The sequence below is a fragment of the Cheilinus undulatus genome, linkage group 4 (assembly GCF_018320785.1).
Source record: "Cheilinus undulatus linkage group 4, ASM1832078v1, whole genome shotgun sequence".
Lineage (NCBI taxonomy): Eukaryota > Metazoa > Chordata > Actinopteri > Labriformes > Labridae > Cheilinus > Cheilinus undulatus.
The window spans coordinates 12,948,096-12,966,236 of record NC_054868.1 but is presented as its reverse complement, the minus strand read 5'-3'; the positions used below and the strand labels follow the sequence as shown (position 1 = coordinate 12,966,236).

Sequence of the window (18,141 nt, the reverse complement as noted above, 5' to 3'; positions counted from 1 at the left end):
TTTGTTTCACCACAATTACGAACACAGAAGTTGTTTGCTTTTAGGATGTACAACAATTCCTTTAAAATGTCCCGTGAAGAAAGACTTTGTGGTCAGTGTTGAAATCACATTGTTTCTAAAACCAGTACTTTCCTTTTAGTTTTGAGAGACATGGTCCAACTTTGTACAGTTTTTTTATTTTAAATATATATATATATATATATATATATATATATATATATATATATATACAAATTTATTAGACCACCCTAATCCTAAACAAAGTAAGGTTTATGCCACAGCTGCCCTAAATTAACAGCATTGGTAATTACCAAAATCATTTTTATGTTTCTGCAATGGTTAATACACCAATATGTAGAAGCTCTTTAACCCAAATGATATTTTTAATGCTAAAATATAATTATTATTGTTATCCATGGATTTTCAAATTTACTGATTTACAAAAAAATGGAAAAAATAGTAAAGCACATTATTATTTCTTGATTAATATGTCAAATTATAGTTATTTACTTGCCTTCCTGAACAGAAAAATGAGTTTTAGTGGTTGAATGTTAAGCTTGATTCATTTCTGACTTCTCAGAGAAGCCCAGTGAGCCGGCTCAAATTTGGGTGAATTCAGTTTGAAATTCCTCATTCCTGTTCAAAATGGTAAAACGTGGAGAGCTCACTGGTCTCTGAGACAAATATGACAGGTGGTCTACTAAATTTATTAAGCACTGTATATATGTTTATATATATATATATATATAGTATTTTCTTAAAATTCAGGTCATTGATTACTTGTATGGAACCCTCTTTTATTAGACAACTACAGGTCCATCAGTATCCTACCCATATTACCAACTGGTTATTAACCAAAATTATCAGTCATTGTGACAATAGTTCACGTCCACTTCACTTTATGCAATTTGGATTCAGACATAAGAAATTGCTACCTGCTACTTCATGGAAAAAGTCACAGCATTCATGGATGACAGTAGTGTTGTAGGGGCTGTGTTCCTCGATCTATACGTAAAGCTTTTGACAAGGTTAATCATAACACTCTTTTGCATAAACGACTCAATTTCAGTTTTCACAGAATCCATTAGCCTTATCAAATCCTATTTCTCATCCTACTCGCAACTTGTGAAAAATGACAGCTACAAATCAGAGCTCCTACACCCATCTACTGGGGTTCCATAGCACTTAGTGCTTGGTCCAATCAGCATGTACATCAATAATCTGCTGTTTATGTGTGAACAGTGTGATATTTTAATGTATGCTAATGACTCTGTTGTTTTTACTCATGGTAGAAGTGCTGAGTAGGTTGCGCTCAAACTAACCAATGAAATATGTAAGATCACCTCCTGGCAATCAAAACCGTTTACAGTTAAATGTTTCAAAAACAGTTTGCCTGTTTTCACTAAAGCTCAAATTCTGGACATAAAGCAAGACATTGTTATCTCAGGACAAAACTTACAAATTGTGTCAGAATACAAATACTTGGGGCTTCATATTGACTGTAATCTTGACTTAAAAAAAAATATCCAAAAAGTCTGTAACAAAGGTTTATTAAAAATATCAACTGCTGCAGATAAGATGTACTTACACTCAGTGATTCTCTCTAACATCACCTATTGTGTGTTTTGTTGGTCAAATACATGCACCACAGCCCTAAAACCACTGGAATCATTATATAAACAAGCAGTTAAAAGATGGTCTCTGTTTGGTTTAGACAAGAAACCATTCAGTTTCACCACTGCCACATCCTTAAGAAGCATAGCCCGTTCAGCTGGGTTAACCTGATAAAATAGTAAAACATCTGTCTAGTGTATAGGATTCTACATGGCTTAGCACCCTCACCTCTATCAGGTTTTTTTTTTACTTTATAAATGATGCAAACAGAACCATTAGAGGTGCAGTTAGGACAGACTGCATAATACCACTCGGGAAAACCAAATTTGGACAGACTGTCTTTTTGTTTAGAGGGTCACATCAGTGGAATTTAATATCCCAACCAATTAGAGAGTCACCATTCTGTCATTCATTTAAATATTATGTTTAAAAAATGGTTGACTGAAAACAAACAATGTCAACACTGATGCTGTGGCTACCCATACTTAAAATCACTGTACCATTACCGTTGTAATATAATAATTGTTCTTGTAAATCATGTTGTAGATGTTCATATTGTCATTATTACTGTTGATGTTCATATGGTCATTATTACTGTAGATGTTCATATGGTCATTATTACTGTAGATGTTCATATGGTCATTATTACTGTAGATGTTCATATGGTCATTATTACTGTAGATGTTCATATGGTCATTATTACTGTAGATGTTCATATGGTCATTATTACTGTAGATGTTCATATGGTCATTATTACTGTAGATGTTCATATTGTCATTATTACTGTAGATGTCTATATGGTCATTATTACTTCTTGTTACTGTTGTATGTTATCTTTTATTCTATGGTGCCTATTAACATCTGGTAAAGGGACTACTGATGAAAATGAGCCTCTCTGTCTCTTTACAAATAGATAAATTAAATTAAAAAATTAAAAATCTGTGTTAATTTGAATTGAAATGTAGATTTTTTTTTTCTCTATTGGGGCACTGTGTCTTTTAAAATGCATAAAGAACAGCATTTTATTTAGTTATTTACTTATTTACTGCCCTGCCATTTCCTTCACTCTTCATTGCTCTCCTGGTTCTCTTAGTGCTCAGCGGAGAATAATGTCAGGAATGTCCAAAATTCAACTTAATCCAATTTACTGTGTGTGAATTTAAGCTCTGTTCAGTAACATCTGTGGCCTTGAACCCTGAAACTTTTATTCTATTGGTTCCTGTCTCATTTTTTCTCTTTATTTCATAGATAAAATGCCGTTTTATTCTAAAAGGAAAAAATGAACCTAGACTGCACAAGCACATATGGTGAGTGTTTTAAACAATAGGAAGCCATATAAAGGGCAGAGGATTGAGGACACTAGCCCACATCAGCTCGGGAACAGACAAGACCGGAGAGAGATAGAGAGGAAATAAATACAGGATTACTGCAGATGTCACATATGTAGACAGAAAATAGTGTACGGCTCACAAAGGACAAGCAAATGTGGCAAATTATAGACAGGTGCCTGTTCTTACTGAGCAATCAATGAGAAAAAGTTTCTTCATTCATTCATGTCAGAGGGATTGCACACCACTGAGAGTGGATAAAAGCAAGTTTAAGTGAGGGGTCCATGTGGACAGAGTCAGAGGAGGGATGAATGAGAGAGAGAGGAGGGGATGAGAGCAGGAGGAGCAACATGAGTGGGAGATATGCCTCAGATTATCAACTGGTGTCAGATGCTCTAGAGGCAGAAAAAGAGGAGGAGTGGACAGGAGCGCGCAGGGGGAGAGAAAGAGAGAACGAGGACATCTCTGTGCATGCAAGCTGCGCTGCAAAGATGACCGATGCCAAAAGCGTATCAACCATGGAGGTGCCAGAGGACAAGTTAATGAAAAAGGTCAGTGGATGTACATGCAGTAATATGACTTTGCAGTGTCCTTAATCCTGCTGCAGCTGCTCTTACTAGCACAACATGATATACTGGGGTGACCCAGACTCTGCATCTTAGGCCCTGAGGGCATGTACACTGTTCAATAAGTTTGTTTCTGTCCTTTGTTTTCATGTTAGAGAACAACTATGTGCAAGAGAACTTTTTCACTCAGTTCATTGTTTCCCAGAAATTAAGAGAAGGGATATAGAACTATGGATGGTTTTTGTTTTCATGAAACTCACAGTGTCACTTTTTGTGTGCTGCTACTTTCTCTCTATCTCAACCTTTATTGATCCTTTTTTTGTCTGAATGTGTGCAATAAGTTCAACAGTTTGTCCATTCACTGCCTCTGCTCTATGAATAATCATCTCCATGAGCATTTTTACCATTAGGTAAAGCTAGAAAATTGCCTGGGGCCTTCTGCAACAAAGGAGCCTCAAGGCTTAGGCAAAATAGATGTGCAACAAATGATGATGCTTACATCAAGAATTATTCAAATAATTAAGATGATTATTTAGAATTTAAAAGATGCCTGGAGTAAATAAAAAACATAAAAACTGAGTTTGAAAGCTCAAAACAATCTATGCAAAGGAGTTCTGCCCTGCCAATGCTGAGGTTCAAGGCCCTGACTCCATATCATGCAAATTTAATCTAGGTGGATCTAAACAGGTATACCAAATATATATTTATAAAAATAGTGGATTTCTGTGTGGTATAAGGCATAAATAAACAGTAAAACAAGATTTGTGGCAGCTACTACAGCTGTATTGTATATATATTGTTTATTTTACATATTAGTCCAGTGGTCTTCAACTGGTTGGGCATCAGGACCCACCCCACCCCCTTTAAGGATAAAGTGTGACCCAGACTTCAAACATTTCTAACCACTCAGTTTTATTTAATTTAAAAAATGCTGCTGTTTGGGACCCAAAATTGAACACAAAATAATCTAACAAAGAGACAGAAGAAAACCAAAGAGCATGCATGCATCATATTTTACTCTATTTACCCAAAAGCATGGAAATTTGGTAATGTCTTGAGAAATGTTGTTATCATCTAGGAAAAACAGCCTTGTTATACAAAGAAAAGAAAATAAATAGGAAGAGATCTTGAGAGAAAAACTGAATTTAGTTATCATCATAGGAAACACCAAAATACAAGTATGACTTTACTGTATATCCACTCAATTTCAGTAAATAGACTCTTAGTCTGATTTTTTTCCCTTGCACATATGGGACCCACTGTTTAGAGCTTTGTGAGCCAGTTTTGGGTCCCGACCCACCATTTTAGGACCAGTGTATTAGAGTATTTAGATGTGCAGACTTTCAGTTATGCTGTAACTCAAATGTGAGCAAGTTTTGCTTTCTCATGTTTGGTTATGTCCTGTTATTTAGTTCAACTCTGTGAGCAGACAGAGATTAGATTCTTTTAATGTCATTGTAAGAAAAAAATACAATAAAATTCAAGGCACAAGGTAAAAAAAGAATACAACCTGTTAACTAACAGAACGCCTATTAAAGAGATATATGTGTGCATGTACACACATTGCCATCCTGCAGGAAATTCAAAATATTTTTCTGCTCTAGTTTTAATCACTTCAAGCAAAATGGAGATGGACCTCATAAAACTCTTTGCCTGGGGTTTCAAATGACTAAAATCAGGTTACAGGTTAATTTTCTTGCTGGCCACCAACTTTTCTGTACAAACAAGACAACTTTTCCCATTTCAGGCTCTTTGTTTCCTCTCCAGGGTTCCATCAAGAAGAAGATCGAGTCTTTCAGGCGATGGAGTTCAGCCAGCATGAAGAGACCTCCAAAGCAAAAGGCCAAGTCCCTGAGTCTGTCTTCTCCTTTGGGAGACCCTGAGGACCTCTGGCTGCAGGAAGGAGACAGGAGAAAGCTGCGACCTATTGTGGACTCGGTATTTGGACAGGTGGGATAATGACGTCATGTCTTTTCATGACTCTGACTGTATGAGCTTGTAAACTTCAGAAGAAACATGAACACTTCTCACAATCATTTTGGACATTATTTGATAAACACATCAGGCAAACTTAGCGTGCTACATCAGTTAATGGACCAATGAGTGATTGTGTAAATCAGCTTTAAGAGAGGAAGGAGAGTTAACACATCTATGGGCACATTACAGGAAGTACTGTAACAATGCCCTCCAACTTTGCGGGCTAACAAATTTGAATTTGACTGAAAAGCTTGCCTCTGTAGTTTCTGAAGCAAATGGAGCATTGTTGTAGTAAGTGTATTTTGTGTCTCACATTTAGTAAATTCTATGTGTTCACGGCACCAAATCCAATCAGTAGTCTTGCAAACAGGTTGTATGTGTGCAGATGTTTTAATCAGTGCATTCAGAAACAATCTGTCAGACCTTGAGCTACACGAGTTTTGTGCGTGTGTAGATTTAGGTTGTGCTGTTCCCAGAACATCAACTGAAAGTTTGCCTCTCCTTCTGTAGCTGTGAACTTTGTACGTGGTGTGATTTTTACTGGTGCATAAAGAGACAATCTCCATTTTCAGACTGATTTATTAGAAGCTACTCTTTGATTTATTAAAAAGTTGGAGATTTTTTTTCATCACTTTAAACCTAAAAGGCACAAGGGTATAAATCTATGAAAGGATCTAAGAGTGTTTTTCCCTATGCTACAATAGCTATCATGTTACGTCAATGAACTGGCACAAAACTATTATGAAAATGTTATGTCAGAAAATGACACATGACATCGGCCTGCCATAAGAAGTCTGTTTTCCTCTACTCTGGGCCCACTGTAAAGAAAAAGAGGCCCTGCTGGTTTTCTCTCTTTTTCTTTTTGTTTGCCTCGCCCAGTCTGGTTTTTTTGAGTCAGCTGAACTCTGAGCAACAGATGGAGTGAATGATGAGAATCTGAAGGAGGGAGGGCAGGGATGAGAGCAGGGGAGCTTTCTTTGGCTGGATGTCATAAAGAATGAGAGAAGAGATTGATTGCGACATAAAGGGAGATTAGAGCTTAAAGAGAGGCCCATCAGTTATTCAAAGTCGCTTAAACTGCTGAGTTGAAGCAAATGGCTGCATGTCTGTGAAAACTTGACTTAATTTGTTCGACATTATAGCACATAAAAATATGAATGCAATGTCCAGTAATAGCCAGAGAGAGAACTGATTGATTACTAGTGGCACCCTTTTAAATCCAGACAGACTCAATATTTATCTGTACTGCCATTGTTCAAAAACAAAATGAAACCGTGTATGTCGTTGTATCTGCCTTTGATGATAGTCTTTTCATTGATGATCCTTTCTTCTGCCTGTATAAATAAATGATGTGTCCAGACATTTTTGTCAGGGGTGGCCAAACCGGGGCACTGACTTAAAACAGGCAAACATTTGTGTGCATAAACATCAATTAATTTCCTTTAATTAACATTTCTATCCCCACTAATCATAACTAATTTCAAATAACACATGACAATGGCAAAATATACATCTTCTGAGCTAAATTCTTTAAACACACAAAATAAGGATGTTTATTCAAAATCCTTATAAAAAACTTAAAGATTTATAAGTGAATTCTTGCCCCCTGAGTGACCATTTATGGTACTAAAAACATTTCCATTGAAATATCAGTTGATTGCAAGTAAGACAGTATGCAGAAGTTTGCTACAAATTTTACAACTGTCAAGTGAAATATATAAGTGAAATATATACAGTCCTGTGCGTACATTTTAGGCCTGTAGGGTGCAAAGGATTCACCAAGAGGCTTGATGTACCACAACCCAAGGCTGGAGAGGAGCAGGGGGTGGGCACGTGTTTCACTCCACAGTCAAGGCCAAGCTCCACAGCATCTCTGTTGTCCAGGCCTTTCACCCCTGATAACACACCTGTAGACCGTCAGCGGTTTTAAGTCCTTGGGACAGCCACAGTACAACCAGGGCTCTTGGCAACTGTACTACCAGTCCAGACAGTCCACAACCCCCTGCTACTGTGCCATAAAAGTGTGGACATTGCTTAATTTCAAGAGCTTATTTTCCCATGCCCCTGCTAATATGCAAGGACATATTGGTGGACAAAGGTGCCCTTAGGTGGGCGTACTCGCCGCATCTACACCCTAATTCAGCTTCGATTGTTTTTGCCCAAACATGCCATAAAGTTCCACACACTACTGTATTTATCACTAAATAAAACTAAAACTTCACTAAACATTTTAATTCACAACAACAGAAATGATAGGTTACAGGTCTCTCTGACTAAATGGTTGTTCGAACATTTTCTGATATAAACTTCTTTCGTAATGAGTAAATGTCTTTTGAAAAGGCAAACTTTAACGACACTCTATTTTTTCACTCTTTTTCACATTTTACCATTATAGTGGTGAATATAAGCCACGCGCCCACCGGCAACAAAAGCAGCCATTCAATTATGAATTTCTAGATGATTAAAAAAATCCAGAACATATTCACATGGGTCTTAAGTGACATATTGATGTGAAAACATAAACTGAAAATATTAAGAAAGAAAGGGGAAAACATAGTTTGAAGTTAAGACAGTGTTTGTTACTGAGTTTGTGTGAACATCAGTGGTTCTTAAATGATGGGGACCCAAAAGTGGGTTGCTAAGCTGTTTTCAGTGGGTGACTGATGTGTGCCTGGATTAAAAAAAACAGAAGTACACAGTATGACGTACTCAAAATTTTAACTTATTCTTCTCCTTTTATTATTATATGAATGATTGAATAAATAAATAAATAATAGTGACTTTATTTGTAAATGACCCCAGTCGGCAGGATGACCACTCATTGCCTTGAAAAATTTGATTAAAATCGCTGTTGTAAAAATCTGTCCATTTCATCCTGTGACGACATAATTTCAAATGTTTGTCAGCTTTAAAACAATTTTTACAGCAATATGGGAACATAATTATTTTGGTCTAATTATAGTTCGGGGTCTTTATTTGTCTCTTTATTTGTCATCATGACTAAAATAAACACGAGGACACAACTCAAGAAATTCTAATTCCCTCCCATTAATGAAAGATCCTGTAGGATTACTAATGTTCAACATCCTTATGAATTTAAATCCTGCTGACTCAGTCAACTGATGATGGATTTATTTAAAAAAAAAAAAGTTAATGTTAATTTAATTCAATGCATCCAAGTATGTATCCTTAATTGTTGTTTTCTCCCTAACTCTTATTATTGCATTCTTGTCCTCTTATACATGTAGATTTTGTTCCAAAGCGTATAATTACCTGGAAATTTCCCTTTCAAAAGATCAGGATATTATTACTTTAAAAAGAAAAAGTCTACATTTATATATCAGTGGTTGACTTTTATTTTCCATCATTATCAGAACCCATCATATCAGGTTACACTTTGTGCTGCTGAATGCCTTCATAGTTGGTGGATAAAAAGCAGCTTTAGTGGGCAGATTTAAAAGCGGGTTAGTTGATGGTCCATTACTACATCACTCTTAGCTGCAACAGTTGTGTCCTATATTATAGTTGGAGATAAAGATCCATTCCAACCTTCCTGTGACTTTCTGTCCTGTCATTCCATTTTTATTTATTTATTTTTACAGAGAGTCTCTAATCCAAAGTACCTTCCTGCCTCAGAGGAAAAAAAAATCAAATCTAACTTTTAGGTCAAATGAAGATGCGCAAACAGAAATGTAGACAGGTGCAACAGGCATTAACCTCTCTTTTAGAGAGGGGCATTTGTTGAGAATGAGAGCAGGGGATGTGGGCCAATCCAAACAGCCTTATGTTGTTGCAATTTGTAAAATCATGTCAAGTCAGAGTGAAATCTGCTGCCTTTGACAGTCCATGCTAATGGCTGTTAACATAGTTGGGATATAAGTTCAGTTCTCATATATGAAGCATTACTTGATTGTTGAAAATAGATGATAAAAAATATGTCTTAGATCATGCATTAAAGCATATTGTTTTGACCTGTTAATAATATAAATATATTTGGTTTGAACTGTTCTTACACTGGGACAGAATCTGCTTTTCAATTAAGTCAACAATTGGAGAAGATAGAAAAGATTTTACATCTTTTTCTGCTGTTATGTACCATTGATAAATCATGTTTGTCCACTAGTGGTAGTACACCAGGATTTAGATTGACAATAGATAAATCAGTAACATATATCCAGTTTACACTGAGACAACAAGGGCTGTGTGGGTGGCATTACAGCCAGTACAGAATGAGTCCACAGTCGCCCTTATTAAATTCAGTTTGGTCTTAATGTAATATATCGTAATCAAAATTGGTTAAAAAAAAAAAAAGAATTAAATGTATCACGAGATTACTAACAGTTGTTGAGCATACAGTTGGTTGTTGCAGCTGTTTCTCTTAAAACATCTGCTAATGGCAGCCCAGCCAAAAGGAAATGAGCCAAAAATGACACAGATACAGATTAGATACAGATACAGAGACCTGAAAAAGTGTTGCCACTCTTCTCTGTAAGGGCCGGTATAACAGGACAAGACTCAACAATGTTAACACCAAACACAAATTTTAAACTCAAATCAATTAATATGGAAGCCCCAAATCTTCATTATTGTAGTTTTGTTCTGACCTGTGCCTTTTCAAGCATGCCATCCTCTGGCTCTATTTCCCCGTCCCCCTGCCTATCAACCATGATAGCAGAATGTTTATTTACAGTTTTAAAAGTGCTTTTTAGTTGTTTAGTTATACACAGGGAAGAGTATTATGTAAGAACCATAAAGTGAATGCATCGTCAATATACTAGGCGGCCATAGATCAGCATCGGTTGCCTCTCAACTGGCAAGTTGGGTGTTTGATCTCCAGCTACTGCAGTCACATGTTTAGGTGTCCATGGTCAAGGAACTAAATCCCAGTTTTCTGCAACTCAGTGGTGTGTGATTGTGTCTAAATGTGCATTAATGAAAGCAACTAAAACTGATGGACACTTTACAATGCAGGTTATCTTCAGTGTGTAAAGGTGGCAAAATATTGTGCTTTAAATATGTGATGTCATGACCTTGAACTTGTACCTCAAAATTGTTGTCAGTTAATTCTTGGGCCAGAATAGCCATTAGGAAAACGTTTGAAGACAATCCCTCAAAGCATTCCTGAGGCATTGTGTTACCAAAGAAAATATAAGGGGAAGAGATGAACATAAGGCCTTATCCTTTGAACATCTGGGCAAAGTTTGCAGAAACATTCACAGGCAAGGTATAACTAAGATCCAATGGCCTGATCAATGTGATCAATATCACAGTTTACTCATTCCTGCAGAGCTACTTTAGCATCTAGCATAACATTAAACATTAAAATCTCATTTCGTCACAAACATGATTTTAAATGAAACACTGATGCACCATCACCTGAAAACACCTTGTGAGGTAAGCGACTCAGTGAAGTTGTGCTGTTCATGAATGAGCCTGTTCAACAAAACATCTCTGGTCATTGTCATGATTTTATGTGATTTTAACCCTTTAAATGCCAGTTTGCTCATTTTTCAATTCAGCAGAATGAGATATTTTCCATATTAAAAATGCTAAGTGATATTTTTTAAGTTATTATCAAAGATGGTCAAAAGTCATCAAGTTTTATGCATTTTCATTTTTTTGTGCAGTGTCCAGAAATTGGTGGAAATTGTGCAAAAGATGGACACCTAGGAAACATTTTGACCCCTACTTAATCCATATTTAAAAAAACAAGCTGTGACCAAGTGGAGAGCCGTTTGGGAGCTGAACAACCAGCCCCCCTAAGCTGAGCCAAATGATCTGGATCTCATAAAAGAGATGGCTTTCTTGTCACAAAGGGGGAAAAGTTGGTGAGATGGTGACATCAGCTGACGAAACACAGGCAAGATCATTTAATGTGCTAAACCATGGCAAAACTGTACTCAACCAAACTGGACTGCTTTGTGGAAATGGATTATACAGATTTTAGATGGGGGCTTATTACATTTCTGCCTGCTGCCATTTCTCCATTTTTATTTATTTATTTATTTATTTATTATTCATTGCTTGAACATTTCAGAACTTTTGGGATACAAAAGTTGCTGAAGAATTAAGAATGTTTACATTTTTGCACTTTGAATGCTTTGCATGATCGGAAACAGCTCGAATCACGGCAGTGTTTCTCTATGCAGAAATGACTACTTGCCCCCCAAGGGGAGTTCTGTACTGCTGCGTCATCTGCAAAGAACATACATGAAATCAGTTCATACTTTAGTCAGAGTGTATATTAGTTCAAAGTCTGAAGAAAATCTCTTTGAATGGTTTTGAGATCTCTAGTTCGTAAGAATGGCCCAGATAGACAGCTGCGTATGCACGGACAGACAACCCAACAACATATCTCCAGCCTGAAAGCATGAAAACATTATGGTAGTAGATTCTTTTATAGAAGTGGTGTATGACCTGAAATACACTGCCTGGCCAAAAAAAAAGTCGCCACCAAAAAAAGGTCACACACTCTAATAATTTGTTGGACCGCCTTTAGCTTTGATTACAGCACGCATTCGCTGTGGCATTGTTTCGATAAGCTTCTGCAATTTCTCAAGACTTTTTTTCCATCCAGTGTTGCATTAATTTTTCACCAAGATCTTGAATTGATGATGGGAGAGTCTGACCACTGTGCAAAGCCTTCTCCAGCACATCTCAAAGATTCTCATTGGGGTTAAGGTCTGGACTCTGTAGTGGCCAATCCATGTGTGAAAATGATGTCTCATGCTCCCTGAACCACTCTTTCACAATTTGAACCTGATGAATCCTAGCATTGTCATCTTGGAATATGCCCATGCCATTAGGGAAGAAAAAATCCATTGATGGAATAACCTGGTCATTCAGTATATTCAGGTAGTCAGCTGACCTCATTCTTTGGGCACATAATGTTGCTGAACCTAGACCTGACCAACTGCAGCAACCCCGGATCATAGCACTGACCCCACAGGCTTGTACAGTAGGCACTAGGCATGATGGGTGCATCACTTCACATGCCTCTCTTCTTACCCTGATGCACCCATCACTCTGGAACAGGGTAAATCTGGACTCATCAGACCACATGACCTTCTTCCATTCCTCCAGAATCCAATCTTTATGCTCCCTAGCAAACTGAAGCCTTTTTTTTCCAGTTAGCCTTACTGATTAGTGGTTTTGACCCTTCTTAAACAGACTAACATCTTTTCCACGACCACAGGACGTGTCTTTCAACATGGTTGTTTAAGAAATGAGATGTTACTCATTGCATTAGCTGAGGTTAAATAACTTGTTGCCAGCTGAAAGATAATCATCCATGCAGTAATTATCCAATAGGAGGCCTATTTGCCTAGTTCAATCCAGGTGGCGACTTTTTTTTTTGCAGAGGCAGTGTGTGCCCTCACTCCTCTTTAAAGGTGAGCTAAAGATTAATAATTCCGTTTTTTTCCTTTCAGACTGTTCAAAAGCACATGCATATAGCACATGCATTCTATGCATAAAAGTGAGACAATCAGACTGTGTATGGAAAGTAAACTGATTTACTTTATTTACTATTTGCTTTTCCTTATTCCCCCTCATTATGAGGTTTGAAAATAGTGCAGTACTGGCAGGTATATAGTTATGATGAATTTGTATAAAAGAAGCCCTTTACAACTCAAACCAATCATAACTCTGCTACACCCCAGCTCCACCCCTTTTCAGCTAACTCAAATGACATATTTCTTATTTTTTATATCATGAATGTACTATCACTTCCCTGAGATCATCACACCTCCAAGGTCAGAGGTCATGCTTTAAGTGTATATGTTTCACTGACAAAGACTAAATAAGGGGTCAAATGATTTATATATCTTAAGCTAAAGCTCTGATTTCAAATGGACTTTTACTGCCTATAAGCAGGGTTTCATGTGTATAAAATGCATAGGGATTATGACGCAAACCTTTTGGAGAGGCTTGATGACAGTAGCACAGTTCAGGTTGTAAAGGGCTGACATTCACAATACAGTGAACGCAGCATATCTGCCCTAATTCTTGGATTTGGTCATGGAAATATCTGCACATTTTGTAGGTCACTCTGTTTGCATCCTATGACCGATTTAAAGCATTTCAAATATGTGTTTGTATGTCAACGTGCACGCAAGTGTAAGTAGGGAAATACACATGGACACACCCCGTCTGGGCCAAAATGCTCAACCCGATCTACGTCACAGCTGTTAGCATAGCATGGCATGCACAATCCTGATTTCTGGAATATGTCCATTGCTGCCCCAGAGTGGCTTTTCTGTTGGCCTATCTTCTGCTCTTGTCTTTTTGGCATCTGGTGTGCTCAGTGTTGTCGAGGGATGGTACATTTTTCTCACCCAAATGCTCTGTTTTGGGATTTAATGGCTAAATGCTTTGTTGTCACACGAGGATTTCGATTAAAGCAGGATTTCAGTTATTCTTTTTTCAAATTAGACAAAAGCTGACATTTTTTATTTCTTTGAATATCTTCTTCTATACGTGTCTTTTGGAATATAACCCTTTATGTCTTTGTTGGTACTGGCCTTAGTCATCACTAAAGTTACATGATGGATGAAGATGAAGCATTCTGTGCATGACTGTGAAATATTTCATGGGAAATAATGCAGGGGGAAAAAGCTCATTACAGGCTTCAGGCTTCCATTTGCTAATCTGGTTGATGTCCAGCTGGATCAGTGGGCTAAGGCACATACTGTTATATAACCAAGACATTGTGGATACAGCTGCAAGTCACCTCATCACTCTTTTTCCTATTCATTTAAAGGATGCATAGCTGAAAGTAAAGCTTTTAATAAATTCCTTAGACAAATGAAACAAACAAAACAAAAGTGAACAAAAGTTCATCTCAGGTGGAGAATTCTGTGCATATGGTGCTGGAGGAGATCCAGTGATGATTATCATTTACAGGTACAACATTACAGGGAAGGATTCCCTTTTCACAATTTCAGCCAAATCTCTTCGGTCTCTCTGGGATTAGAGAGCTCATCACAAACACACAGCTCTGTAGCTGAAGACTCTAAAAGCAACACAGTCTGATGCTGACATCTGCTGGTGACACATTCGTATTACAACTGAGCTCAGGCTCATCTTTCATCAGCAAGAAGCTGAGCATTGCGTCTCTTTGCAGGGGACAGAGTGTTAGTACATGCATACTGTAAGTTCAATAAGAAATTACAAATGCTTCAGATGTCCAGGTTCTCAGTGCTGGTCATTCAAAAATGGTCTGAGATCTTTGCATAACATTTATAGGACGTGTAGAGCTGTATTGCATCTTGAGAGTACCAAAGAGCAGGAAAAGAATTAACGAGTGATCAGTTGCACAAAATCTGGCTAAAGAAGGCAGCCCTCCACCGATGAGTCACATTTTGCTAAATGTTTCTGTATGCAGACAGTTTTTCCTTGCAGCTGTCACAAAGAGCCTACCCTCAGTGGACTGAGTATGGATTATATTCCAAGGAATACAGCCCAGTTCCTCCATTCATGATTAGCTTTACAATTATTGATAAAGTATGCTTACATATCCCTCTAAGGCATAGTCACTTTAAATGCTATACTATAAAGTAAACTTTAGAAAGTGTATTTCTATCTGTCCCATACAGATTTTTTTACCTCCATAAAAAGCAAATTAAACCATTCTACAACAGCAAACAAGGCAATGTAGCTCAGGATGTAGAGTTAGCCATCTCCCAACCCGAAAGACTGGGTTTGACCCCCAGCTGCACCAGTTACATGCCAGCATATCCTTGGGCAAGACACTTTTGACCTTTGTACAAAGTCCATTTTTTGCATTAGAAATTTTTGCACTGTTTAAGAGAACAAAAGCGCGTGTTAAGTTAATCAAAATTAGGCATTTTTTGCAGCCGTCATTTAAATTGATGTTTCATGATTTATTACACTGGCTGCTACTCCCTTTTCACTCGTTTATACTCACAGCCTAACAGAGAATGCATTAAAAAATTGTTCCCCTTCCCTCCAACTTTGCACGGTGCTACAACATGTGAGCTGGTGGACAGAACCATCTTCACTCTTTTTTCTCTCTCCAGAATGAAACAATTTGCCATGTTCTATGAACTTTTGCAGCAAGGTTTGTTTGCATGACCCTTATCTGAATATAACAGACTTGGTGTGCAAAGACCTTTGACCCTAATTTGCTCACACTGCTGCGTTGGTGGCATGTAATGTATGTATGTATGTAATGTAATGTATGGATGTATTTGAATTGGATTGGTTATTACTGATTGCCAACTCTCTGTAGCAACCTCTGTTGTCAGTGTGTGAATGTGGAATGAACGGGTGTGATTGGGTAGGTGTGACCTGCAGTGTTAAAGTGCTTTAATAAGAAAAGTGACTAGAAAAGCACAAGCACATTTACCATTCATTGATCTAAAGAACACGTGACCTTTATCCCTCTCAGTCACATGATATAAAATAATTAGAACTATACTTACTTTGAGTGAATCTTAGCCATTTTTCCCTCAGTATTTTCCATCTGCCTAAACAGTATCATCATAAACTATTGGTAAAGCTCCTGTGTGAAGTTTTTGGTTGGTTATGAGGAAGGCTGAAATTAATGCTGATAACTCAGGGAGACCAAAGCAGATCAGTGATTAAACAGTTATTTCTGTTTGGTCTTTTGGTTCTTGGAAATGTAACCGTCTCATACACAAGTGTTTTCTGCAGACAGATCTAAGGTCAAAGCTGAACAAGAAGAACAGCTGTTAATGAAGTAGTGAGATAATGAGTTATACTTGAAGCCTTCATTTAAGCATTCACACCATCACTGATTTGATTTATAAATATACATTTATTGTATTAATGGTTAATGTTTTTGGTGCTTTGTTTAGTGCTGAGTTTTCTTGACTAAAAAGTTCACATTCACAGTGTAATACTTTTTATTCAATTATAATTTAAACCTCTTGACCATTTTCTTTATCCAGGACGGACCAGAAAAAGTTTACCAAGATTAAAAAAACAGTGTCACTTTTAAATAAATATGTCTAAAATGTGGATTTCTTTGTTTTAACTCAGTCTCTATTGACATGTTTGTACCGATCACAGAATAGAAGAATACCTGGTCCCTGCTACTGTAGTCACCTGCTGAAGAGAGAGAGCAGCACTGCTACCAGATAGAGAGGCAGAAACCCCAGTATACCCCAGTTTACCAGTAGAGTGTCCAAAACACACTGCAGATTTTCTCAGCATGATTGTTTGTAGACCGTGCATAGTTCACCTGGAAAATCACACCACTCCTGATAATCATAAAAGGCTGCATTAGAATTTTCCTGTGAATTATTAGCATTTTTGTGCAGTTTATTTCCATCACTCTTGATAGGCAATGGCCTTAAGTCATGGCAGCAAGTGGGTGCTGTAGCAACTGCTGTGGAGGAATTATTCAGATTAAACATGGTTTTGTACAGCTCTGAAATACTTTTGTTTGTAAAAAAAATAATAATAATAATAATGACTCTTTAAAGGCTTTTAGTTTTTTAATATGTTCATATCATTAAGAAAACATATACTAACCTTTTTGATGACATTGTGCTGTTTTTCTTTGTTTAGAAGTAAATATATTTACTAACATTTTAATAAACAGTCCATAACCTGGGCTGCATAAACACCATATCAAGATAAGTTTAAGACAGTGTATTCAAAACATTCTGTAGTCTTTGAATCTTCCCCAACAGCCGTTCACAGTGGATGATTATTTATTTATTTATTTATTTTTATCAGAAACACTCTTTATGCATGTGGCGCCACAATCAGTGGAAACCAAAACTTGAAATGAATTTATTCCTGATGCCTGATCAGAAGCGGTGTTAACACTGTGACTTAATTGGCTGAATCGATCATCTCTAAGAAGGTCGGGGGTTCGATCCCCTGCATCTGCAGTCACATGGAAAATGGAGTGCGTGGGTGTGAATGGCAAAGAGTGACCTGCGTTATAACATGCACTTTGAGTAAGATGACAAGAAAAGCACAACTTGAATTCAAGTCCATTAACCATTTAAAGTAACTGGTGTCTAACATATCCAGCTTTGTCTACTTCAGTGTTACTTCAGTGTCACATTCCTTCTCTTTTCTAATCCTGTCCAATTTTTACTTTCTTTTCTGGTACACATCCCTTCACCACCAGAGCTCCCATTCTTTGCACCGTAGAAGGAGCTGAGCACTCCTGATCTATACCTCCCTCCTCAATCCCGTAGTCCCCTAACCCGTCAACATAACTCTTTCCCTCTAATCTGAAATGCCGGGGATTAAACAGGCAGCCAATTCTCCATCCATAATTCTACCACCCCACCCCCATACCCCTCCCTCTCGCCATCATACACACACACACTCACACAAATAAATACACAGGGTCCTGCCAGACTAGTCATTTTGGGACTGTAAGCCTGATGTTTGCTCAGCAGAGAGGGGAAGGTGGGTGGGTTGGATTAGATTAAGTCGGTCCAAATTCAAGGGATCACTCGTGGCAAGAGGGGTTGACAGATAAGCACACAAAAAAGCGTGTGGTTATGTGAGAGAGAGGCAGGGAGAGATAGAGAAAATGGTCGAGTCATGCAATCAGAGCCAGAGTCTGGCCGCAGCAGGTTGTTTCAGCCCAGATATGACCTGGCTCTCCCACCCCACCCTGTCTTACTCTAGCACTCCTCTGCTAC

The 18,141-nt window shown here is 37.6% G+C and overlaps 1 protein-coding gene across 1 annotated transcript in view; it reads left to right on the top strand.

Annotated features, from left to right (window-relative positions):
- Positions 1–3,433: 3,433 nt before the first annotated feature.
- The window catches only part of cabp2a (calcium binding protein 2a), a 32,810-nt gene continuing 18,102 nt past the window's right edge, over positions 3,434–18,141 (top strand). The window contains exons 1-2 of the mRNA XM_041785708.1: positions 3,434–3,493; positions 5,276–5,458. Of these exons, the coding sequence (XP_041641642.1) occupies positions 3,434–3,493; positions 5,276–5,458 (243 nt within the window). The remainder of the gene's footprint in view (positions 3,494–5,275; positions 5,459–18,141) is intronic.